This window comes from Palaemon carinicauda, chromosome 39, assembly GCF_036898095.1.
Source record: "Palaemon carinicauda isolate YSFRI2023 chromosome 39, ASM3689809v2, whole genome shotgun sequence".
In the NCBI taxonomy this organism is placed as follows: domain Eukaryota; kingdom Metazoa; phylum Arthropoda; class Malacostraca; order Decapoda; family Palaemonidae; genus Palaemon; species Palaemon carinicauda.
In genome coordinates, this window is record NC_090763.1 from 10,659,967 (window position 1) to 10,685,714 (window position 25,748).

The 25,748-nt window shown below is 46.1% G+C and overlaps 1 protein-coding gene and 1 pseudogene across 1 annotated transcript in view; one reads left to right on the top strand and one right to left on the bottom strand.

Moving 5' to 3' along the window:
* Positions 1-25,748, bottom strand: part of LOC137631493 (mitochondrial carrier homolog 2-like) — a 73,062-nt gene that overhangs the window by 30,858 nt on the left and 16,456 nt on the right. Inside the window, exons 3-4 of the mRNA XM_068363255.1 lie at positions 20,029-20,150; positions 2,481-2,659 (exon numbers count right to left, since the gene is read on the bottom strand). Of these exons, the coding sequence (XP_068219356.1) occupies positions 2,481-2,659; positions 20,029-20,150 (301 nt within the window). The remainder of the gene's footprint in view (positions 1-2,480; positions 2,660-20,028; positions 20,151-25,748) is intronic.
* LOC137631492 (uncharacterized) lies at positions 12,199-14,786 on the top strand (annotated as a pseudogene).

A 25,748-nucleotide genomic window follows, 5' to 3' on the forward strand; every position in this document is an offset into this window, starting at 1 on the left:
GAGGCGCAGGTGAGCGCCGGCGCACAGGTGAGCGCTGGCGCGCAGGAGAGTGCTGGCGATCAGGAGATCTACGGCGAGACTCAGCTACAGGAGATCGCAGGAAAGAAGTCTGGAACACAGCAGGAGCGCGCAAGAGCGCTACTGCACGCTTGTGGGCGCGCAGGTAAAACCTGGCACTTAAGGGACTTACCCACAATGTGGAGTAAGCCCTTAGCCCCGAAGGGACTGGTGCTCGTAGTTAACGAGGTACGTTTGCGCCCACAGCGCATCTGCGTCCAGGAGAAGGTCTGGCAGGAGGATCCTTTGCGGGGAGGGTGAAGATGAAGACGACCACAGGCAGGAGCACCATCATCAGACCTCCGAAGAGGAGTCTCTGTAGTGAACTCCCCCAAGGGGGAGAAGCACTCGCAGGAGAGACCGTGGCATAAGCTGCCACCCGAAGGGGACTGAGCCCTCATCAACAACAGCAGAAGGAGACCTCCGAAGAGGAGTCTCTGTGGTGAACTTCCCCCTCGGGGAAGAAACACTCGCAGGAGAGACCGTAGGGCTCAGCTGTCCCCAAAGGGGACTGAGCCTTCAGCAACAACAGTAGAAGGAGTCCTCCGAAGAGGAGTCTCTATGAGTGTCCTCTCCCGCGAACGAGAGAGGAAAACTTCGTAGAAGAGACTGAAGATGGGGCCCAAGGGCCGAAGGGTCAGCCAGTGACCTAGGAGCCAACCTCCGAAGAGGCGCTCCTGCAGCTGCTCAGCCCCTTGAGCGTAGCTGCAGGTGAGACCGCTCAGCACCAAGAGCATAGTCGCACAAAAACTATGGTCCGAGAAGTAACCGCTCAGCCCCTTGAGCAAGGTTACAAAAGCGGTCGCTCAGCACCAAGAGCAAAACCGCCGGAGGACCAGGAACAAATTATAATTATTAAAGGTAAGAGAAGTTTCCCCCTAAAGGGAAAGAAACTCAAACCTGGGCAGGTAACCTCCCTCGGAAGGGAAGGTACCCACCCAAGGAAGCGAACCTCCTGAGAGTTCTAACATGAACTGAAGAGCTGTCGGGTGCCTCGGGAGAACTACCAGGAGAAGGCGACACGCCCCTGACGAAGTCCTATAGAGGAGGCCGCAACAGCCGACTCCCCGAGTCCCAACAAGACACCTCTGCTTTGTTGTCACATTAGGCAAATGGAAAACAGATCGTTAACTGAGAAAATAAAAAAAAAAAATAAAAAATAATTAGTTAACATTCATTCCCCCGGGAAGACTCCGAAGAGGAAACCCGAGGGAAAAGAACACAAGAATTACATAACAGGCAAGAGCCCCAACCCCACCTACACTCACGGGAAGGGGGAAGGGCGAGAACTGTAACCAAAACTGAACTATAACAGTTATAAAAATGCAATTCATAAAGGAATGTTCACTAAAAGTAAGAACGAAACACCCCAAAGGGAAACGTTCTAAAAAGCTGAAAAGTTAACAAATACAATTAGCTTTAATAAAAATATAATTGAGATAAAAAGTACTGCGTAGCAACTCCACCCGAAAGGAGGAGCTATCGTAGAAACGTAGTAAAAGGTGAACGACCTTCAGAGAGAGAGAGAGAGACCGTAGTCAAACTACACTCTCGCGATCCTACGCTGAACCCCACCTTCCCCGTAGGAAAAGAGGAGTAGCAGAGAACAGAATAATAAGTCCAGCGATGACGACTCCCCACGGCGCCCGTGGAGGGAGGCGACCGAAGGACCGAAGGACCAAGGAAGAGATCGCGGCCCATGAAAATACATCGTAGTGGCCTGACTGCCGGCGGCCACACGGTGATATCGTACACACACACACACACACAGCACGAACACTGAAAAGGAAACTTACTGATTCTATACTCAAATATATACATAAACATAAAAATATGTTTACATATATACATGAGTAAAGAAAGTAAGTAATTAAGTAAAGACAAAACAATAAATGGCTGCCATGCGAGGACGGGAACAGAGACATCTGTTCATCGTCCGAGCCATAAGCGAAATGAATCAGTTCACCAGTGTGTGAGGGGGGAGGGGTAGCTAGCTACCCCTCCCCTACCCCTGCTAACTAGCGCAGGGGTAGTTAACCCTCGTTTAAAATCTAATGGCTCGCCATTTCAGCTACACCGAAAGCAATACCCTATGTAAATAGCGTGGTTTGTATTTCGGTTACGGAACAAAGCCGGTTTCAGCTATTGCTGAAAAAATACTCCTACGTAAAGAGCGTAATGTTTGTACATAGTGTCGGAACACGTATTCTTTCTTTATTTTTAAATTTGAATGTTCAGTCAAATACACAGATTTTCTAATTACAGGAACAAACCCTTATGTTGGAATATGTAACTATTTTCCTGTTTTTTCTCTTGTTCTCATAATACATTTCTACTCGTTTTCTTATCAATATTTAATCATTTAATAAACAATCTGAAAGATCAAGATATCAACAATGTAAAATATATTCTTATCAACTCACGTATACTGGCCGTCCTGACCGACAAATTCTGCCATACACCTCACAGCAATCACATGAAAAGGTTGTGATGCAAGAATAGCTGCTGCCCTGCCCGCTGATTCTCTGGAGGTGTTCTGCAGGAATCGCTGCGTTCTTTCTTGTATGGTCAACTCTTCAATGTTGACATCGCCATCAAGATCCTTGAAAAACAATTAGATATTGGTTAAAATTTCAACTGTACCAACAAATTCATAAAGATTTTCTGAATTCTGAAATCATCCTAGCTACTTCTAAACCATTGAACTTCTAGTTGGTGAAAACAATTTAAATACTAGTATGAAAAACTAGCTAAAAAGGTTTTTAGAATCTGGGTAACTCTCCAATATTGGTACAGTACCTCCAAAATCTTAAAAGAACAGGCTATTACAAACTTTAACAAATTTGTACTTACTATGATTAAAAGAAATTGCAGCTCATGCTACCAACACACAGAAAAAAATTTGGCATATTTTCTACTTTTATTCCTCTACATGCCAGACAATACATACATATACCAAGGCACTTCCCTCAATTTTGGGGGGTAGCCGACATCAAACAAATGAAAAAAGGGGACCTTTACGCTACGTTCCTCCCAGCCTGACGAGGGACTCAACCGAGTTCAGCCCACCCTCCCCCATTATCCGCCACAGATGAAGCTTCATAATGCTGAATTCCCCACTGCTGCTACCTCCGCGGTCATTCAACGCGACCGGAGGAAGCAGCAGGGCCTACTGGAACTGCGTCACAATCGCTCGCCATTCGTTCCTACTTCTAGCACTCTCTCTTGCCTCTCTCACATCTATCCTCCTATCACCCAGAGCTTTCTTCACTCCATCCATCCACCCAAACCTTGGCCTTCCTCTTGTACTTCTCCCATCAACTCTTGCATTCATCACTTTCTTTAGCAGACAGACATTTTCCATAATCTCAACATGGCCAAATCACCTCAACACATTCATATCCACTGTAGCTGCTAACTCATTTCTTACACTTATTCTCACCCTCACTACTTCGTTCCTAACCCTATCTACTCGAGATACACAGCCATACTCCTTAGACACTTCATCTCAAACACATTCAATTTCTGTCGCTCGCTCTGTCACTTTCATTCCCCACAACTCCGATCCATACATCACAGTTGGTACAATCATTTTCTCATACAGAACTCTTTGCATTCATGCCCAAATCTCTATTCTTTACAACTCCCTTCACTGGCCCCAACACTTTGCATACTTCAATCTCTCTGACGTACATCTACTTCCACTCCAACATTTGCTGCAACAGACCCCTAGTACTTAAACTGATCCACCAGCCATACTCCTTAGACACTTCATCTCAAACACATTCAATTTCTGTCGCTCGCTCTGTCACTTTCATTCCCCACAACTCCGATCCATACATCACAGTTGGTACAATCATTTTCTCATACAGAACTCTCTTTGCATTCATGCCCAACCCTCTATTTTTTACTACTCCCTTAACTGCCCCCAACACTTTGCAACCTTCATTCACTCTCTGACGTACATCTGCTTCCACTCCACCATTTGCTGCAACAACAGACCCCAAGTACTTATACTGATCCACCTCCTCAAGTAACTCTCCATTCAACATGACATTTAACCTTGCACCACCTTCCCTTCTCGTACATCTCATAACCTTACTCTTACCCACATTAACTCTCAACTTCCTTCTCTCACACACTCTTCCAAATTCTGTCACTAATCGGCCAAGCTTCTCTTCTGTGTCTGCAACCAGTACAGTATCATCCGCAAACAACAACTGATTTACCTCCCATTCATGGTCATTCTCGTCTACCAATTTTAATCCTCGTCCAAGCACTCGAGCATTCACCTCTCTCACCACTCCATCAACATACAAGTTAAACAACCATGGCGACATCAGACATCCCTGTCTCAGCCCCACTCTCACCGGAAACCAATCACTCACTTCATTTCCTATCCTAACACATGCTTTACTACCTTTGTAGAAACTTTTCACTGCTTGCAACAACCTTCCAACAATTCCATATAACCTCATCACATTCCACATTGCTTCCCTATCAACTCTATCATATGCTTTCTCCAGATACATAAACGCAACATACACCACCTTACCTTTTGCTAAATATTTCTCGCATATCTGCCTTACTGTAAAAATCTGATTCATACAACCCCTACCTCTTTTAAAACCACCCTGTACTTCTAAGATTGCATTCTCTGTTTTATCCTTAATCCTATTAATCAGTACTCTACCATACACTTTTCCAACTACGCTTAACAAACTAATACCTCTTGAATTACAACACTCATGCACATCTCCCTTACCCTTATATAGTGGTACAATACATGCACAAACCCAATCTACTGGTACCATTGACAACACAAAACACATATTAAACAATCTCACCAACCATTCAAGTACAGTCACACCCCCTTCCTTCAACATCTCGGCTCTCACACCATCCATACCAGACGCTTTTCCTACTTTCGTTTCATCTAGTGCTCTCCTCACTTCATCTATTGTAATCTCTCTCTCATTCTCATCTCCCATCACTGGCACCTCAACACCTGGAACAGCAATTATATCTGCCTCCCTATTATCCTCAACATTCAGTAAACTTTCAAAATATTCCGCCCATCTTTTCCTTGCCTCCTCTCCTTTTAACAACCTTCCATTTCCATCTTTCACTGTCTCTTCAATTCTTGAGCCAGCCTTCCTTACTCTCTTCACTTCTTTCCAAAACTTAGCTATTCAAAGTGGGTAATTACTTTCGGCGTAGCTGAAAGGACGAGCCATAAAAATTTAAAGAGGGATTAATACCCCACCGCTAGTTAGCGGGGGGGGGGGGGGGGGGGGGGGCAGGGAGGGTAAGTTAGCTACCCTCCCCCCTCACACACCTGTGTTATAAGCTTCACTTTGCTTAGAGGTAGGACTTCATGGGGGACAGGGCTGGTGGGCAAGTTTGATTAAATAGCTAAGGTTTGTATAGTTAGGAAAAATACAAATTATCTACGAATTTGTCATTTGTTCCGTAACTGGAATACAAACCACGCTATTTAAAGTGGGTGACCTAACCCTTAGGAAGGGTGGAACAAGTCCCAGCCATACTGGCTTTTGGCTTTGCCCGGGGACTCATTATCTGAGTGTCAGCACTCAACAATAAAGAGTCCCTGCACCTCGCTCGCACCTTGCTATGCAAGGGCTGCGGCCTACTTAAGCTGTGTGTGAAGGAAAAAAGTGTGACTCGTCCTAGGAAGTTGACCTGAAGTTCTTTAGATGGAAACTTTAGGCTAGGACTCTCCCAATACCACCTCGTCAGGGTATGGGGACGCGACAGTATTAACTTAATACTAGGAACACAAGGGAACATGGTTTACCTGCAGTGGTTTGAGGTCAGCTGTGCAGAGAACCCAGGATGCTGCTTTCCCCAAGAGAGGGGAGGATGAAGAAAAGAATAAGGGTCAGGCATACCTTTTCATTCATGCAGACTAAAACCGGGTAACAATGCCCTCAACCTTCTGCTACTTGTCCATTAAGGAGCCTGAGGTTTAACCCAGCTGTTGTGCAGCCACCACAGGGCCGATAGAGAACGTATCGAGCCTCCTGTGGGTCACATCTTGCAGGTAGTGGGCTGTGAAGGTTGTTTGACGCTTCCACACCCCTGCTTGCAGAACCTGCGTCACTGAGAAGTTTTTCTTGAAGGCCACGGAGGTAGCTACTCCCGACATCATGAGCTCTAGGACGACGTGATGGAGGGTCAGGATTCAGGGACAGATGGATTGCCTTTCGATTGATTGATTGATTGATTGAAAGTTTTCTGGCATACTGACATTCAAGGTCATTGACACCGATAGCATTTATTATATATGAAAAATAAGAGAGAATTCAATTAAAACCATAAAAGTTAAGAAGTCATTATAATAGTTAAATAGTTTTCAGAAGACCTGCTTCTGAAATAAATCTAAAAATTCCAATCGCATAGTAGGACACATCATGTCCAAGAATCTTGGCAAGGATGAACCTGCCATCCTCACCTCGAGCCTCAAACAGATATCTATTTCTCAAGTTAGTAAAATTAGGGCATTCGGTCAACAAATGCCTCACTGTTAAAGGTATCAAACAGTCCTCGCAATACGGTTGGTGTTGGCCCTTCAGCAGAAACTCGTGTGTCAACCGTGTGTGACCAATACGGAGACGGCAAAAAGTCGTCTCCCATTTTCGGGGTATCATGTTATACCTCCAAGGTGATATGATATTTGTTACTTCCCTCATTTTATTGCCATCTTGACTATCCCAGTGCTGTTGCCATTTATTACAAACCAATTTCTTGATGTAAGGTAGGAAATCATTACAGGGAATGGGATACCTCCTTGGTAGCAACTCGGATGCCGCATTCTTCGCCAGTAAATCTGCCTTCTCGTTCCCAGATACACCTACATGTGCTGGAACCCAACAAAATCGAACTATTATACCTCTCCGTCTAATAATAAAAAGCCATTCTAAAATCTTTAAAACTAGAGGGTTACTAGAATTAAAAACTTCTAAAGCTTGAAGAACACTCCTTGCATCATTAAAAATTGTAAAATTACCCTCTTTTTCCAAAGCTATTTTCTCAATAGCGGTTAGTATGCCATACAGTTCGGCAGTAAATATGGAAGCTGTTAGAGGAAGTGCACCTCTACAATTAAAATCATTACTATGTACTCCAAATCCAACGCTAGCATCAGATTTGGAGCCATCAGTATATATAAAAGTCGATCCCCTATGTTCTTCAACATGTTCCATAAAAAGAGACCTGGATTTTAAGTCAGTCATATTCTTCTTAACTCCAATAAAGTATTTACAAAAAGATATGTCAGGTAATTTCCATGGAGGCGTTGATGATACCTTGAATGGAAGCACCTTAATTCTAATTACCGGTATATCCAGATTGTTTAATAATTGTTTCACCCGAAACCCAAAAGGTTGAGGAGATTTTGGGTGCAACTCAAAGTAGGTTCAGTGCCTTACAAGGCTTGCAGTCTGAAAGGCTGAAGAATTAGGGAGTCTTTGCAATCTAAACCAATACCAAATAATAGAGGACATTCGGTAAAGGTCTAGAGGCAACTCCCCAGCATCCACAAGGAGACTTGAGATAGGTGAGGTTCTAAAGGCTCCTGTGGACAATCTTATACTAGCATGATGTATAGAATCTAATATTTTTAACCGGGGTGGGGTTGCTGAGGAGTATATTTCGCATCCATAACTAATTTTGGAAAAAATCAAGGCCTTGTATAATTTTAAAATTGTATTGCGGTCTGCCCCCCATGATGTATGGGACAATACTTTGAAAAGATTCATAGCTTCAAGACATTTAGCTTTTAATGCTTTTAAGTGAGAAACCCATGTAAGCCTACAATCAAATAACCCTAAAAATTTAGCTTCACTTGCACATGGGATCCGTTGACCTTTGATGTATATATCCGGGTCTGGATGTACTCCCCGGATACGACAGAAATGGACAATTTTAGTTTTACTTGTCGAAAACTTAAATCCATTCATATCGGCCCAATGGATAATCTTATCAATAGAGAGTTGTATTTTTCTCTCGAGTGCCTTTCGAATCCATGCTGAGATGGTGTTCTTGGTAACCCTCCTCTTCGATCTCCCAGTGCTGACAAAGCAAGCCCGCACTTGGGGACGAACTGCAGCTGTTCTCTTCAGGTATAGCCTCAGACTCCTTACTGGGCACAGTAGGAGATGGTCTTGGTCATCTGTTACGGAACGAAGACTTGAAATCCGGAAGGAGTCGAAGCGAGGGTCCGGCACTCCCGGATTCTGAGTCTTAGCAATAAACTCAGGGACGAAGCTGAACGTTACCTCCCCCCATCCCCTTGAATGGGCGATGTCATACGAGAGACCATGAAGTTCGCTAACTCGCTTGGCTGACGCCAAAGCTAGTAGGAACACCGTCTTCCAAGTCAGGTGGTGATATGAAGCCTGGTGTAATGGTTCGTAGGGAGGTCTCTTAAGAGACCTTGAGAACTCGAACCCCGTTCCATGGAGGAGGTCTCACTTCCGACTGAGGGCAGGTAAGTTCATACCTACGTATAAGTAGGGAAAGTTCTAGCGAAGAAGAAATGTCCACTCCTTTGAGCCTGAAGGCTAGACTTAAGGCTGAGCGATAGCCTTTCACTGCCGAGACTGAAAGGCGCATTTCTTCTCGCAAATACATGAAGAACTCCGCTATTGCTGGAATAGTGGCATCGAATGGAGAGATATCCCTTCCACGACACCAACCACAGAAAACTCTCCACTTCGCCTGGTAGACCCCTGCGGATGACTTTCGCAGGTGTCCAGACATCCTTTCCGCAACTTGTTGCAAAAATCCTCTCTCTGCGAGGAGATGCTGGATAGTCTCCAGGCGTGAAACCGAAGCGAAGCTACGGCTTTGCGAAAGATGTTGGTGTGTGGTTGTTTGAGTAGCTCGTGTCGTGGAGGGAGTTCTCTCGGAGGCTCCGTAAGGAGTTGCAGAAGGTCCGGGAACCATTCCGCGTGATGCCACAGCGGAGCTATGAGAGTCATCGAGAGGTTGACCGATAGTCTGGTCTTGTTGAGTACCCTCCTCATCAGACAGAACGGAGGAAAGGCATATACGTCAATGTTGTCCCACCGTTGTTGGAAAGCATCTTGCCAGAGAGCCTTGGGGTTCGGGACTGGGGAACAGTACAGCGGCAGTTTGAAGTTCAACGCTGTCGCGAACAGATCCACAATCGGGGAACCCCACAAAGTCAGGACTTTATTGGCTACTTGACGATCCAAAGACCACTCGGTACTCACTATCTGAGACACTCTGCTCAGACTGTCGGCGAGCATATTCCTTTTGCCCGGAAAGAAGCGAGCCAAAAGTGCAAGATGGGATAGCTGTTCTGAAAAGGTACCTCCCTGCTTGTTGATGTAAGCCACTACTGTGGTGTTGTCGCTCATCACCACCACAGAGTGACCCGCCAGGTGCTGTTGGAACTGTTGAAAGGCCAGAAAAACGGCCTTCATTTCTAGCAGATTTATATGGAGGCACTTTTCTGATTCTGACCCTTTCTTTGAGGCGTCCGAAAACTGCATCAAATCCGGGGGGAGGACGAGAAGATCCACTCCCTTTCGTAGGTTCTCGTCTGCCGCCCACCACTGAAGGTCCGTCCATTCCGCGAGACCCATAGGGATCAAGACGTCCGGGGAATCGTATCCTTGACTCCACCGGGACTTGAGTTGCCATTGCAGGGATCTCATTCTGAGGCGACCGTTGGGAACTAGACGGACCAAGGATGAGAGATGGCCGAGGAGACGTAACCATGATTGGGCTGGGAATTCGTCTCGTCTGAGGAAAGGACTTGCAACCTTCCTCAGCCTGGCTATCCTGTCGTCTGATGGGAAGGCTTTGTGGAGATTGGTGTCCAATGTCATGCCTAGATATACCAGTCTTTGGGAAGGAAGCAGAGAAGACTTCTCGAGATTTACCATGATCCCTAGATCTTGGCAAATCCCAAGAAGTTTGTCTCGGTGTCGAAGAAGGGTTGATTCCGAGTCTGCAAAGAACAGCCAGTCATCCAGATAACGGAGGAGACGGGTGCCGATCTTGTGTGCCCACGAAGATATCTGGGTGAACACTCTGGTGAAAACCTGAGGTGCTGTGGAGAGACCGAAGCACAGCACCTTGAACTGGTAGATCTTGTTGTCTAGGCTGAATCTTAGGTACTTCCTTGAAGACGGATGGATTGGGCTTTGGAAGTACGCGTCCTTCAGATCCAGTGCGCACATGAAGTCTCGCGGTCTCACTGCGAGTCTGCCGTCTCCATGCTGAACAGGGTCTGATTCACAAACCTGTTCAGAGCTGAGAGGTCGATGACTGGTCTCCAGCCTCCATACGCCTTCTTTACAAGAAAGAGTCGACTGTAGAAGCCTGGGGACTCGTCGACGACCTCTTGGAGAGCATCCTTCTTCAACATGGTCTTGACTTCTGCCCAAAGGGCTTGCCCTCTTGCCGATCCCATGGCAAGAGAGCTCAACAACACTGGATTCGCTGTCAGAGGAGGAAGAGATGTTACGAACGGGACGCGATATCCTTGGCTGATCCCGGAGATCGTCCAGGAATCGGCCCCGAGTTGCTGCCACCTGTTCGCGCAACTTTGGAGGCATCCCCCCACTGGTGGACATGCGGGGGGGACTGCCAATCCTAGCGTTTGCGGCCTCGGCCACTCCCCCTAGGATTTTTGCCTCCCCTGGAGGACTTCTTGCCTCTCCTGTCCTTGACGGGAAAGGGCTGTTTGGACACCACTGCCTTTGCTGCTATTGCCGGCTTTGTCGTCTTTGCAGGGCGAGTTTGTTGAGGTGCTGGAGGCTTATAGACTACTCCCCAAAAGGGAGGAATGTCTGAGCTTACTGACCTCGGTGTTGGGGACCTTCGAGTTGAATCTTTCAGACACCGTATCACGGCGTTTCAGGATAGTGTTAGCCCACAAGTACGAGACTTGGTGGGCCAGAAACTCGATGGTACGAGTACCTGAAAGAAGGAAGGTCTCCAAGGCCTTCCTGGTACTCTCCTTAGCGGAACGTATCAGAATGCCAAGAGATCCTAGCCAGATATCCAGCCACATAGTGGCCTGCATGGCACACTTCGCTACCTTCTCCTGGCAGAGAATCTCCGAGGCCGAGAACGACACTGGCCGGGTGGAGTCTCTCTCGAGAAGGACTCCCCTGGAGAGCTCTTCCACCGAGTGGTGGAGGGCAAGAGCTAAACAGGACTCCTCGATGATTTCAAAGTACCTCCTTTGGTGGACACGAGAGGTGGGAGGAGTTTGTTTCCAGCGCTGGAACGGCTGGAGGAGGCTAGCTCGGAGAGCTGGCTCTCGACCTTATCTCTGGCACTCTTGACCCCCTGGGACCAGGGCAAAGCCACGCTTGTTTTAGGGGGCTTTTGAGTACCAAAGACTCGGTCCAGAACCGTGTCCTTGCCCTCTCGAGGAGGAATCTCCGGATCCGAAAATCCGTTAAGGTTCCTCATCAGAGTCAAAACTTGCCTAAAGGCATGCTCCGACTCCTGCGGCTCTCCTCCTGATGGACTAGCAGCAAGGTCTCCAGTCCCCAAAGGCTCTTCTTGGGGGGACTCGTGGATGTTCTCCGCGGGCTTAGCTGGCTCTGGTCTGATCCTCGAAGAAGATTTTGGAACCGTCTTGGAGTCCTTCGACTCCCTCCTGGGAGGAATACAGGATTCCAACAAAGATGGTGGGGGGCTCTTCTCCGCCTTCACCCGAGGAGACTTCTCGGCGCGAGATGGGGTTTCTCCCATTGGTGCGATGGGAGAACGCCTCACCTCACGAGAATCCCGAGGACGGAAAACCCTCGTCCACGGGGATGGAGAGAAAGTCTGGGGAGGGGAGGGAGCCTTCCTCGACGGCTTCCGAGGAACCAGTTTCGCCCTTGGAGAAGTAACCACGTCGTCCACTCCTCTCTTCCTCTTCAGGGGGGCCGAGATAGCCGCTGATTTGAGGCCTAGTTCAGAGAAAGCGGGCTTGAAAGCCTGCGCAACCGCTCTGATCAAGGGCCCAAACCAGGGCAGCCGACTGACAGCAGCGCTGTCAGAGACACCCTCTGGAGGGAAGGGGATCGTAAGATCCTTAGGAGTGGAAACTACAACTGGGTCTGCCTTAACCCTTTGACTGCGAAAAGCGAGTATACTCAAAAATTAAAATTTCTCCCTTAACTGCGAAAAGCGAGTTTACCCCACGGCGGCGAAAAAACTTTTTGAATAGCGCCGCCGATACTTTTGACATTCAAGTGTACGCTGAAAACGTTTGCTGTCCAGTAGGTGCTGCCATCTAGTGACCAGAAGACGAAACAAAATGTAAACAAAAACAGGTGTTATCAGCTGATGCGACGAAGTTCACGTTGTTTACAAACATCAGGTTTTAAAGGTATGTATTATTTATTTCAGTAATAATTTATTTATTCTAATTAGTTCTTGAATATAAGTAGACTATAATAAGTCTGATTAAATCATTAAATAAGTGTAAAATATGGTGTAATAGGAGGTAATATGAAGGGCATCTCTTTCAAGCCTAGTAAGCCTATTTTACTGTAAGTTGGCCAACTTCGATTATGTTATGATAGGCTTTGTGTATAGGCCTGGACTTATTATAATGGTAGAATACGATGTATATTACCATAAACTCTAGGCCTAATATCAGTGTCTTCAAATATGTGATAATATGCGAATTGTAAAGACAAATCATAAGCTACCGGTAGGCTACATACTACTCACCCCCACCCTCCCCCCCCCTCTCTCTCTCTCTCTCTCTCTCTCTCTCTCTCTCTCTCTCTCTCTCTCTCTCTCTCTCTCTCTCTCTCTCTCTGTGTGTGTGTATATGTATATGTACATGTACAGTATATGTATATATATATACAGTATATATATATATATATATATATATATATATATATATATATATATATATATATATATATATATATATGTCTAGTAGCTATAAATGTAATTTCTTTATTAGGGTATGCTAATTTTATTTTTTACTTTCAGGGTCACCTATAATGGCTTCAAAAAGGAAGAGGTGTGCAACACAACGGGAGATTGCTGATATTCTTGCAGAAGAAGACTCAGAAACAGAAGATTTATTTGTACAAAGGGAAGAAGAACTATATGAGGATTATGAAGCAGACGCAGATGAAGATGCTGATGAAGAAGTTGAAGATGCTGATGAAGAAGTTGAAGATGATGACTTGAATGATTCATGGGTGAATATAAAGAATGTAGGCACAGATCCTCCAATAAAGGTAAAGTCTATACCAATTTATTCAGAAACTAATAGGGCTGTAAATTTAGATGACTGCACTCCATTTTTATGCTTTTCTAAGTTGTTTCCTAATGAAATATATGATCATGTAGCTGTGGAAACTAACCGGTATGCAGCATACATGATAGAAAAAATGCAACCTTTAGCCCCTCGATCACGGTACAGAGCATGGAGAGATGTGGATGCAGGGGAAATAAAAGCATTTATTGCTATTGAAATTGCAATGGGATTAGTGCACAAAAGTAGTCTAGCAAGCTACTTTTCTAAAAAGTTTTGGCTAACTGAGACACCTGGTTTTTCCAATATAATGTCACGTGACAGGTATGAAATTATCTGTTCCTGTCTACATTTTGCAGATAATTCTGTTGATGGTAATGATGACAGACTTTATAAAATAAAACCAATTTTAGACATGGTGAAAGATCTATATTCTAAATATTATGTAAGTGGTAGAGATTTGAGTGTAGATGAAAGTATGTTGAAATTCAAAGGGAGGCTTTTTTTCAAGCAGTACATGCCTAAAAAGCCTACCAAATGGGGAATTAAGGTTTGGTCTCTCTGTGACTCTAAGACTGGTTATCTGTTGAAATTTGATGTTTACACAGGGAAGGGGCTAGATTCTAATAAAGGCAAAGGACTTGGTGCATCTGTTGTAGAAAATTTGTTTGAAGGCTTTGAAAACAAAGGCCATGTAGTTTACATGGACAGCTTTTTAAGTGGAGTACCCCTTTTTCAAAAACTTTGAAGTAAAGGTACTGGAGCATGTGGGACAGTTCGTCCAAACAGAAAATATTTGCCATCACAGATGAAAAAAGTAAAACCTAAGAAAGGCCAGCTACCAATAATGTGGAAGAGTAAAGATGAGGAATTGGTTGCTGTCGTTTGGCAAGATAGTGGTAGAGTAAATATCCTTTCGAGTGTTGGGGACACAGGTACAGTGAAAAAATCTATTCAATCTAAGAAAGGGGTAAGGGAAGTAGATAAACCATCTTTGCAAGCTCAGTACAATAAATATATGGGAGGGGTAGACCTTTTTGATCAATTCTGCTCAACCTACCCCTTCAATCACCGTAGCAAAAAGTGGTATCAGACACTCTGGCATTTTGTGATTGAAGTTGCTCTTGTAAATTCCAAAATTAGTTACAACTTGCAAAATAGAAAGAAATTGACCCAGGTTGTGTTTAGACAAGAGGTAATAAAAGGATTGTTAGAAGGATATAACACAAAGCCAAGAAGAAAGAATGTTGTTAGGGACTTGGTGGAAAACAAGCGCTTGGGGGAAAGGCATTTTATTGCTCAGTATGAAAATAAGAAGTACCTACCTAATTGTAGTGTTTGTTCAATATTGCCATCTCAATGTTGCAAAAAAGGAAAGGGGACATGAAAGAGGAAGCAGACATCATATTTCTGTAAACAGTGCCCACAAAACCCTCCTCTTTGTGTTGTCCCCTGTTTTGAAATTTTTCATACTGTGATGAATTATAAGAAAACATGCAAATGTAAGGATGAAAAGAAGTAAATATGTCTTTTTTGTCAATTGTTTGTAATTTTTTCATATTTTTTGTAATAAAATTTTACTTCCATAACTTTTCTGGTTTTATTAACAATTTTTGATATTTTCCAAAATATAACAAAATTTGTACTAGTTTTGAATCAAAATTTAAGTACATAATCATAACAATATTTCAGTATATTTCATTAATTTAGTTATTTTTCATCATAAAAAACATATTCCAACCCATTTTACATGTCAATTGTGATGATATGCAATTTTCGTAATTTTTTTAAAAAAGTACGTTTTTTGGGTAAAAATGGTAAAAAATGTGTTAAAAACAAAAAAATATAGAGTTTAAGAGTCATGAATAGATGGAAAACATTGTTTCCAATATCAGGGGGTACTTAGAAATTAATTTCTACAAACTTCAAAATTTGCCGGCAAATTACGTTTTTCGGGGACAAAAATCCTCCCAGCACTACGCAGCCAAAGGGTTAAAGGAAGAAACTGTAAAAGAAAAGATCCTGGACTTGTCTGGAGATTTTCCTCCCTCTGTTGGGCGCGCTGTCCAGCGCTTAAGGGGGGGGGGGGGGGAACGCGATGAAGATGACCTGACGCGTCGTACTGCCGGATCCTGTGTGGGAACGCGCTGTGGGTCGCGCTGGGCATCGCACTGGGTATCGCGCTCGCGCGATAGGCCATTGCCTAGCTCGGGAGGCGATTGCTCGCGCGTGGGTACGTGGGCGCGGGCGCTAGCGCGAGCGATGGCGAGCAGGCGAGGGGACGCGTAGGAGAGTTTGCGAGTTGGCGCGCAGGAGAAGGAGCTCGTGGGCGCGCAGGCGACAGGGCGTGTGAGCGCGTTGGTGCCCGTTCCGGAGACCTCGGTTGGAGTGCAGCCACAGGATGTTGAAGGGCCCGTAAGGGCGAAGCCGTAGGGCGCGTGCGTGCAGGGGGAATATCCCTAGCGCGCGGGCGCGCAGGAGGGCGCTCATCAGGAACAGAAGTTCTGGCAGTGGGCGCGCGATGGAGACTACGGGCAATGGCGCGTAGGCAAGGGATGGCGAGCAGGCGAGGTCTGATGGCGAGTCGGCGATCGTGGAGGAGAGCGCTGGCGAGCAGGAGAGGAAGAAGACTTCTCCTTGGAGCCCTGATCCGAAGATCGAGGGCGAGCAGGCGAGCGATGACGAGCAGGCGAGCGATGACGAGCAGGCAAGCGTTGGCGAGCAGGAGAGCGCTGGTGAGCAGGAGATCGCTGACGAGCAGGAGACCGAAGGCGTCCATCAGGCCGAGGGCATGCAGAGGTCCGTTGGCGAGCAGGAGATCGTGGGCGCGTAGTCTCTGGAACTGCAGGGCGAACAGGAGATCGTGGGCGTGCAGGAGCTCGTAGGAGTGCAGGAGAGCTCTGGCGAGATGAGACAGCAACCGGTGAGCGCTTGCGTGCAGTAGTGCGCTGGCACGCAGGCGAACGTTGGCGCACAGGGGAAATCTGGCGCTTAAGGGACTTACACACAATGTGTGAAAGCCCCTTTGACCCGAAGGGATCAGTGCCCTTTTGAAAACGGGATGGGTGGGCGCCCACAGCGCGTCAGCAGCCAGGAAAAGTGAAGACAGGTCAGCAGGTCTGGCAGGCGTAGGAGATCGCGAACGATCTGCGGAGAGGTCCAGGTCCAAGGAAGTAGCAGAAACGGTAGCTGAAGGACGAGGTTCCTCTGCGGGGGACTGCGAAGATGAAGATCTGTGAGGAGAAGAAAGACCTCGGCGACGAAGAGGAAGGCGAGCCTTAAGTCGGATACGTCCTCTGGGAGCAGGAGGCAAACCATCGGCAGTCCTCCGAAAAGGAGGCTCTGTCAGCGAACTCCCCCAGGGGGGGGAGAATCACCCGCAGGAGAGACCTTTGGACTTAGTTCCTCCCTCGAAGGATGTTCGGAGGGGGGAGCTAAGCCTTCAGCTACAACAGGAGCAGGGGTTTGAACACTCTCATTGGAAGCGTCTGCTACAACAGCCTCGAAAATAGACAGAGGGTCAACCTCTGCTACCGCCGGTGACTGTTTGACAGCTGCTCCCAACCTGATCATGTCAAACAGGGCTCCCTTGGAGGGCGAACCCTGAAGCCCCAAGGAAGCCCAAAGCTGCAAAAGATCATCATTATTTACATCAGGAGAAATAATTAAATCCTCCCCCAGGGGAGGAGGAGGAGCTGCCTCGCTTTGGGAAGCAAATCCCTCTCCCAAACCCCGAGATCGGTCAACAACAGTACGGCCTACGCTACCACTCGACGGCCTCTCGCGAGAGGTCGACCGAGTGGGAGCTTCGGAGGAGGTTTGGGCTACGGAAGAAGAGTCCTTAGGATTTTCCTTCTTCAAAGAAACCTTTGAAGGAGAAATATCCCGTTTGGACTTCTTCCGGCGCCGAGAAAACCTCTCCCACTGGGAGGTAGGCCACTCCCTACATTCCATACATACGTTATCACTTCACACCGCTGACCCCTACAATAAGGGCATAAGGTGTGAGGATCCGTCTCGATGGAAGACATGAAGGTCCCACAAGGGCGGTCAGGTAACCCAGGGCACTTCTGCATTGTAGAGGCCAACTTCACAACACTCTAGAAAAGAGAAAGTAAAAGCAATGATTAATGGCTGTCGTGTATGCGAGGGTGACAGCGGACACGTCCGTCTAGCACCCGAGCCGTAAGCAAAGTGAAGCTTACAACACAGGTGTGTGAGGGGGGAGGGTAGCTAACTACCCTCCCTAACCCCCGCTAACTAGCTGTGGGGTAATAATCCCTCGTTAAATTTTTATGGCTCGTCCTTTCAGCTATGCCAAAAGTAATTACCCACTTTAAATAGCGTGGTTTTTATTCCAGTTACGGAACAACTATTTGTTAGATATTTTTGGCAAAGGCTGGAATTTGGCCATAGAAATTGTGACACAATACAAAATCAGTTGTAGATGTTGAGGGGGAAGGGGACAACCTCTCCTCTATTAGTTCCTATTTGGGCATAAGAATAATCAAGGTTGGTTCGAGTGAAACATTTATCACAAATAACAGATTTACAAACACTTCTGATTTACCCCTACTAAGATACAAACACTCGTTATCTATATGGAAACTCATTCCTTATTTGGAAGAAGTGCAAGAGGAAGGCCAAAGTTTGGGTGGATGGATGGAGTGAAAAAAGGCCTAAGTAACAGCAGGATAGATGTGAGAGAGGCAAAACAAAAGAGCATACTAGAAATAGAAATGAATGGCGAGCATTTGTGACGCAGTTCCCATAGGCTCTGTTACTACATTGGGTCACCATTGAGGTAGCAGCAGTAGGGGAATCAGCATATGTAGCTTCATTTGTGGTGAAAAAAGGAGGAGGCTGGGCTGTGGCACCCTAGCAGTATCACCTAAAATCAGCAGAGTCCCTCATCAAACAAGGAGGAAATGATGAGAAGAAAAATCCCCTTTTGTTCTTTTTTTATGTCGGCTACCTCCCAAAATTGGGAAAAGTGCCATGGTAGATATAATAAAATCCATTGAACAAAAAGAACTTTCTTCTAAGCCTGAAAATTGTGTAAATAGACAGTGAAAGGATGACCTCCAGTAACCATCTACTCAGCCTTACACACTTGTGCCATGCCAGGGAAGTAGAGCTCTCCGACGGAGGCAACCTCTCACTCTTGCGAGGGAGGCTGTCAAAAGTTTGGAAGGCATGGAAGAGGAAGGAAGACTGGGTCTTCTCCCCCCCTCCCCCGCCGCAAGCTCAGTGAGTGCTCTCCTCAGCGCTGGGGGGAACTCTGCTGAGAACCACCCTGTGAAGCCTACAATGGAAGAGGAACTGTGGAGGATGAAGGTTCCGGGGACACGAAACATTACAGGAGGGACTCCCTCTTGTTGGCTCTAGAAGGGGAAAAGCCAAGACCAACTACAACAGGAACTGAAATCGTCTCCTGTTGTGTACCCATCGCAAACACCTCCAGAAGCCTGTCCTTAGAGGGCAGACCCCAAGAGTTCTAAAGACGGCCATAGAAGACACGAAGCATTTTGAGACAAGGTCTCCCCTTGGGGGGGCTGTACCTTCCTCCTTGCTAAGGGAGGGGAGAGACAGCCTGACTGGCAGGTTAACTGAGAGTCAACCGGCCATCACTCACACTTGACCGTTCCCCAGAGGAGACTGATCCAGCATAGTCAGAGAGGAGTGTGCCAGGGTGAGGAAAAGAGGTCTGGACTTTGACTTCCAGGAATACTCTGAAAGCGAAGAATGTCTTTTTGACTTCTTCCTCCTCCTGCCATACCACTCCCACTGGAAGGATTGCCACTTCCTACAACCTGGGCATGAAGAAGCATGCGTGCAGGAGTGGCCTTTGCACACGGAGCAAAGACAGTGAGGGTCCATGTCTGCCTTGGATATGAACATGGCACAGGAGTGGCCAGCTTTGCCTGGAGAAACATGCATGCAATACCCTCAAACATAAGCACACCTGAAATAAAAAAAAAAGGGAAATTTTTAGTATTTTAGCCAAGTCAGTTCAACGTGGAAGCCTGAAGGAGACGTCTGTCTTCGACTACAAGTGAAATCAAAGTAAGAAAGTTATGAGTGAGCAGGGAGGGGGAGGTTAGTGCTTCCCTCTGCTATCACTAGATTTGAGCCAGACGGTTATTGACACATTAAAAGTTCTAATGACTGTACGTCATCTAGCACTGATCTCTTCTCCTATGGTAAAGAACAAAAGGTTTGTTTACAGTGTAGGAACAAAAATGTTTTTATAGCCGTATGTCAAACTTTCAACTGGGCTCCACAAGGCAAAAAAAGATTTGGAAGACCCAGGCCTACATGGCTAAGGACTATGAAGCATGAAGTAGATGACGAATGAAGAAGTATTGATTTAAAAGCTCAAGATCGAGACGACTGGCGAAATCTAACCGAGGCTCTTTGCGTCAATAGACGTAGGAGGAGATGATGATGTTAGCTAGCGCTGATTTCTTCACCTATTGTAAAGAATGTTGGGTTTGTATAATGTAGAAACAACTAGTAATCAAGTGTACAATAAAAGGGTAAATAATGAAAACCTAAAACCTAGTATCAGACCAAGTCAGTTTCATGCAGTACACACAACAATCATTCTTGAAAAGTCAAATATAATTAAAAGAAATTACCAAAAATTTAAATACCTATACCTTGAAATTGACTAGTAAATAAACACAGACCTTGAACTTGATACTCTCAGTGACCCTCTGGAAGGCAATGCCACTGACGATATTGGCGGCTAACTTGGGGGTCAATCCCCTGTAGCATCCCTTGAAGCCATCACGCTTCTTGATGAACGAGACTGGAATAAAACTAGCAGTTAGTTTACATCAACACAGCAGATTTAAATACAATACTGTACATAAACAAATGCTATATCAACTCGCAAGAATCTACTAATGTTGAAAAGAATTATTTTTAATATTGTAGGATGTTTTTAGTTATCTACTCCTACATAATAGGTTGACCAGGGCACCAGCCACCCGTTGAGATACTACCGCTAGAGAATTATTGGGTCCTTTGACTAACCAGCAGGGGATTCAGCATTATGAAGCTTCATCTGTGGTGGATAACAGGGAAGGGTGGGCTGTGGCACCCTAGCAGTACCAACCGAACTCGGTTGAGTCCCTTGTCAGGTGGGAGGAACGTATAGAGTAAAGGTCCCCATTTTTGTTTCATTTGTTTGATGTCGTCTACCCCCAAAATTGGGGGAAGTACCTTGGTATATGTATGTATCTTGACTAACCAGAGAGTGCTACATTGGATCCCTCTCTCTGGTTACGACTCATTTTGTCCTCTATCCTCATACACTTAACAACACTGATATTACCAAACAATTCTTTTTCACTCAAGGGGTTAACTCCTGCATGTAATTGTTCAGTGACTACTTTCCTCTGGGTAAGAGTAGATGAGACTCTTTAGTTATGGTAAGCAACTTTCAGGAGAAGTATACTCCAAAGTCAACCCATCGTTCTCTAGTCTTGGTGTGCCACAGCCTCTGTACCATGGCCTTCCACTGTTTTGGATTAGAGTTCTCTTGTTTGAGGGTACACTTGGGCACACTCTTCTATTTTATTTCTCTTCCTCTTACTTTTTCAAGCTTTTATAGTTTATAAATGAAAGATCTAATTTAATGTTACGGTACGACTTCTTAAAATATTTATTTTGATCGTTAATTACTTCTCTTGTAGTTTGTTTATTTCCTTGTTTCCTTTCTTCACTGGGTTGTTTTTCCCTGTTGAAGCCCTTGGGCTTATAGCATCTTACTTTTCCTACCAGGGTTATGGCTTTGTTAGGTAGTAGTAGTAGTTGTAGTAGTAGTACATACATACATATACCAAGGCACTTCCCCCAATTTTTGGTGGTAGCTGACATCAACAAATGAAACAAAAACAAAAAAGGGGACCTCTACTCTCTACGTTCCTCCCAGCCTAACAAGGGACTCAACTGAGTTCAGCTGGTACTGCTAGGGTGCCACAGGCCACCCTCCCACATTATCCACCACAGATGAAGCTTCATAATGCTGAATCCCCTACTGCTGCTACCTCAGCGGTCATCTAAGGCATCGGAGGAAGCAGCAGGGCCTACCGGAACTGCGTCACAATCGCTCCCCATTCATTCCTATTTCTAGCATGCTCTCTTGCCTCTCTAACATCTATCCTCCTATCACCCAGAGCTTCCTTCACTCCATCCATCCACCCAAACCTTGGCCTTCCTCTTGTACTTCTCCCATCAACTCTTGCATTCATCACCTTCTTTAGCAGACAGCCATTTTCCATTCTCTCAACATGGCCAAACCACCTCAACACATTCATATCTACTCTAGCTGCTAACTCATTTCTTACACCCGTTCTCACTCTCACCACTTCGTTCCTAACCCTATCTACTCGAGATACACCAGCCATACTCCTTAGACACTTCATCTCAAACACATTCAATTTCTGTCTCTCCATCACTTTCATTCCCCACAACTCCGATCCATACATCACAGTTGGTACAATCACTTTCTCATATAGAACTCTCTTAACATTCATGCCCAACCCTCTATTTTTTACTACTCCCTTAACTGCCCCCAACACTTTGCAACCTTCATTCACTCTCTGACGTACATCTGCTTCCACTCCACCATTTGCTGCAACAACAGACCCCAAGTACTTAAACTGATCCACCTCCTCAAGTAACTCTCCATTCAACATGACATTTAACCTTGCACCATTTAAGAGAGCTTAAATGACAACTTATGTGAATAATACTTGTTTATTCCACCTTTCAAGTTTCAACATTAAAAGCTTCATCATTTCAAGTCTCTCTTATTACCTATCCCAAATACACTACAAGAACTTTCAACACACACAGGAGTTTAGGGAAAAATTTTTCCAGCAATTAATTCAATTTTCTTTTCTCTATGATGACTAGCATCATTCAAATCAATTAGAGAATCCAGGAGTAAACTAAAGGATATACTCAAGTAGCTGCTAAGTCGATCCAGCAAATTAGATATATCCGAAAGTTAGAATGGATCTGACTAATATATAACTTATTGCAAGGTTCCCGCGAAATATCATCGTAATTATCCTGTGCTTTTGTCTCATATATACAGTTGTGAGATGTACTAGTGAACAAAATTTTAAATTATTATATCTTATCACATTTTGTCTCTCTGTACAGAGGAAGACTATATGCTTTCATCATACAGTACTGTATATCTCTTGTAACGATAGTAATCACATCCCCGTACTTCCCCCTCCCTAACATAGCTGCTATCAAAAACATGAACGGCTATCAGTAAAAATTGTAACTCGGCTTTTTATTGATTTTACAGTTTTTGAAATCTAAAATGGCTAGCAAGCCTTCGGGCAAAGCAATGAACCTGGCTTAACTACGTTGTGGTGGCCTATGTGATAATATCCCTGACTGGTGATTGCCAGACTGGGGCTCGGGTCCCGTTCAAACTAGTTAGTTCCTTTGGTTGATGCAACCTCACCATCCTTGTGAGCTAAGCAGGGGGGGGAGCCTATGGGCCTACTATATCTGCTGAGCCATCAGCAACCATTGCCTGGTCCTCCTTGGTCTTAGCTTAGGTGGAAAGGGGTTTGGGTGGAGAGGGGCTTGGGCATTGATCATATGTATATATGGTCAGTCTCTAGGGCATTGTCCTGCTTGATAGGGCAATGTAACTTTCCCTTGCCTTTGCCATTCATGAGCGGTCTTAAAACTTTAAATCAGTGGGATTTCAATAAAAAATAAAAATCACAAATTTTAGGTAATTTGTATTTTTCCTAACAGTACTTACCTCGAACTACTTTCTTAGGAGTATCTGGGATCTCCTCCCAACCAACCAGAATTTTGTGTAGTTTACCCTATCTCCGTTTTCTATGCGGGGGAACCTCTGTGCCAAGAGGCGACCCAGGGTCAGAGAGCGTGCTCGCTCAGTTCGCGACCTTCAGTAAGTTTTATGATAGATAGGTTTCTAATAGTCCTGTAAGGCACTCGGGGCAAGATGGGTGGGCCATAACCCGAACGTAGTTCGAGGTAAGTACTGTTAGGAAAAATACAAATTACTTAAAATTTGTGATTTCTTCCAACACGGAGTACTTACCTCGAACTACTTTCTTAGGAGACTTATACCTTAGGAGGAGGGAGTGTCCTTCCGGACCTAGAGACCGTGATGAAGGGAAAAAACGAACCTAGATAGGAGGCTAGGTTCTGCTGACCCAAAAATAGAAACGGGAAATGAGGGAAAACTTCGCAAAACTATCTTAGTGTCTAAGTAACTCACCTCTGTAATAATCCTTGGAGACGTATTCATTCATTGACTGTGTATCTCATGGAAGGTGAAGGAATCAAGGGCCATGTAGGGGAAGGGTGATGGAGGGGTAAGGGTGATGGAGGGGGAAAGGTAAGGAAGGAACCTGTGTCTAGGTTCTTGGACTTACCGCCCACGGCTTCCCCAGGGCTACACCTTGAATCTTCTGGAGCGCAGAGATGACGGGACCAATCGAGAAACCGTCCAAAGATTTCCTAGAACATTCCTTTAGGTAGTGAGCTGTAAAGGTGGACTGCCTTGACCAAGTGCCTGCCCTCAGGATCTGGCCCACTGCCATTTTTCTCTCGAAGGCCAAGGAGGTGCTCAGGCCCCTAATGTCATGGGGTCTCGGTTTTCCCGAAAGGGAGACCCACGAACTGCCGTAGGCTCTCATGATAACTTGCCGTAGCCAGAAGGAGATCGTGTTCTTAGAGACCGGCTTCTTCACTAGTCCTGAGGAGACCAACAGACTCTTGATCCCAGGTCGAAGTCTGGCAGTCCTCTCTAGGTACTTATGTACCGCTCTGACCGGGCACAGTAGCAAGTCCCTCGGGTTGTCCTTACGCGGAATCGCTGGCACTGTGAACTCTTCAAACCTAGGGTCCCAAACCGCTGGGTTCTGGGTCTTGGCTACGAAGTTAGGTAAGAACCTGAAAGTTGCTTCTCGCCACCCCTTCGAGTGTGAGACCTCGTATGACAGCCCATGGATCTCACTTACTCTCTTCGCCAACGCAAGGGCTAACGGGAAGACCATCTTGAGGGTGAGCTCCTTGTCTAGGATATACTTGAGGAGTTCGAAGGGAGGCTCCGAAAGCACTTTCAACACTCTAGCCACATCCCACTGGGGCACCCTAACGGCCTGGGGGGAACACGACTGCTCGAAGCTCTTGATGAGCATCGAGATCTGTCTGGAGGCTCCTAGGTCGAAACCCTTCAGTAGGAAGACTTGGCTCAACGCTGCCCGAACTCCTTTGATGGCTGGTATGGACGTGCCCACTTCGTCCTTCAGATAGACCAGGAAGTCGGCTACCTCGTGAATGGAGGCCGCTAACGGCCTGATGTTCTTCAAGGTGCACCATTTCGTAAAGGTAGCCCACTTTGCTTGGTATACCGCTACCGAGGACCGTCTTAGATAACCTGACATCCTTGACGCGGTCTTCGACGAATATCCTTCCCTCCTCAGGAGGCGCTCGATAACCTCCACGCATGAAGGCGGAGGGACCAAGGGTTTTCGTGCCACCTTTGGAAGTGAGGTTGCCGGAAAAGGTCTGGGGTGTCCGGAAGGGGCCAAGGTGGAAGTCGCGCCAGTTCCTTTAGGTCCGCGAACCATTCTCTCTCCGGCCACCAGGGCACTACCAAAGTCATCCACAGGTTGTTCGCCTGCCTCACTCTGTTGAGAACTTGTCTGAGCATCCCGAAGAGAGGAAAGGCGTATACGTCGAGATTGTCCCACGGATGTTAAAAAGGCGTCCTCGAACGCTGCTGTCGGATCTGGCACAGGAGAACAAAACACGGGGAGCTGTGCTTTTAGCCTCATGGCGAAGAGGTCTATTACTGGAGAGCCCCACTTCAGGATGATGGTCTGGGCCACTCCCGGGTGTAGGGACCATTCCGACCCTACTACTTGACCCACCCTTCTGAGGCCGTCGGCTAAGACGTTCTTCTTTCCCGGAATGAACCTGAAGTGATTTTGATCTGTTCCTCCTCCGCCCATTCCAGGAATTCCGTTGTGAGACTGCACAGCTCCTTCGACTTCAGTCCTCCCTGCCTTTTCACGTAGGCCACCACCGTGGCGTTGCCGCACATCAGAGCCACTGTGTTTCCCCGGAGTAGATGGGCGAATTCTCGGCATGCCCTTTGCACGGCCATCATTTCTAGCACGTTTATGTGACGGCTCCTCTCCTCGAAGTCCCATTTTCCTCTCGCTGACTTGTCGAGAAGATGGGCTCCCCAACCCTCCTTGGATGCGTCCATGAACAGCAGCATCTCCGGAGGGTCGACTGCGAGGAGCATTCCTTTGATGGTGTTTGACCTGTCGTGCCACCACTTCAGAACTTCGTTCGTTTCCAGGGACACCGGGACTATTTTGTGCGG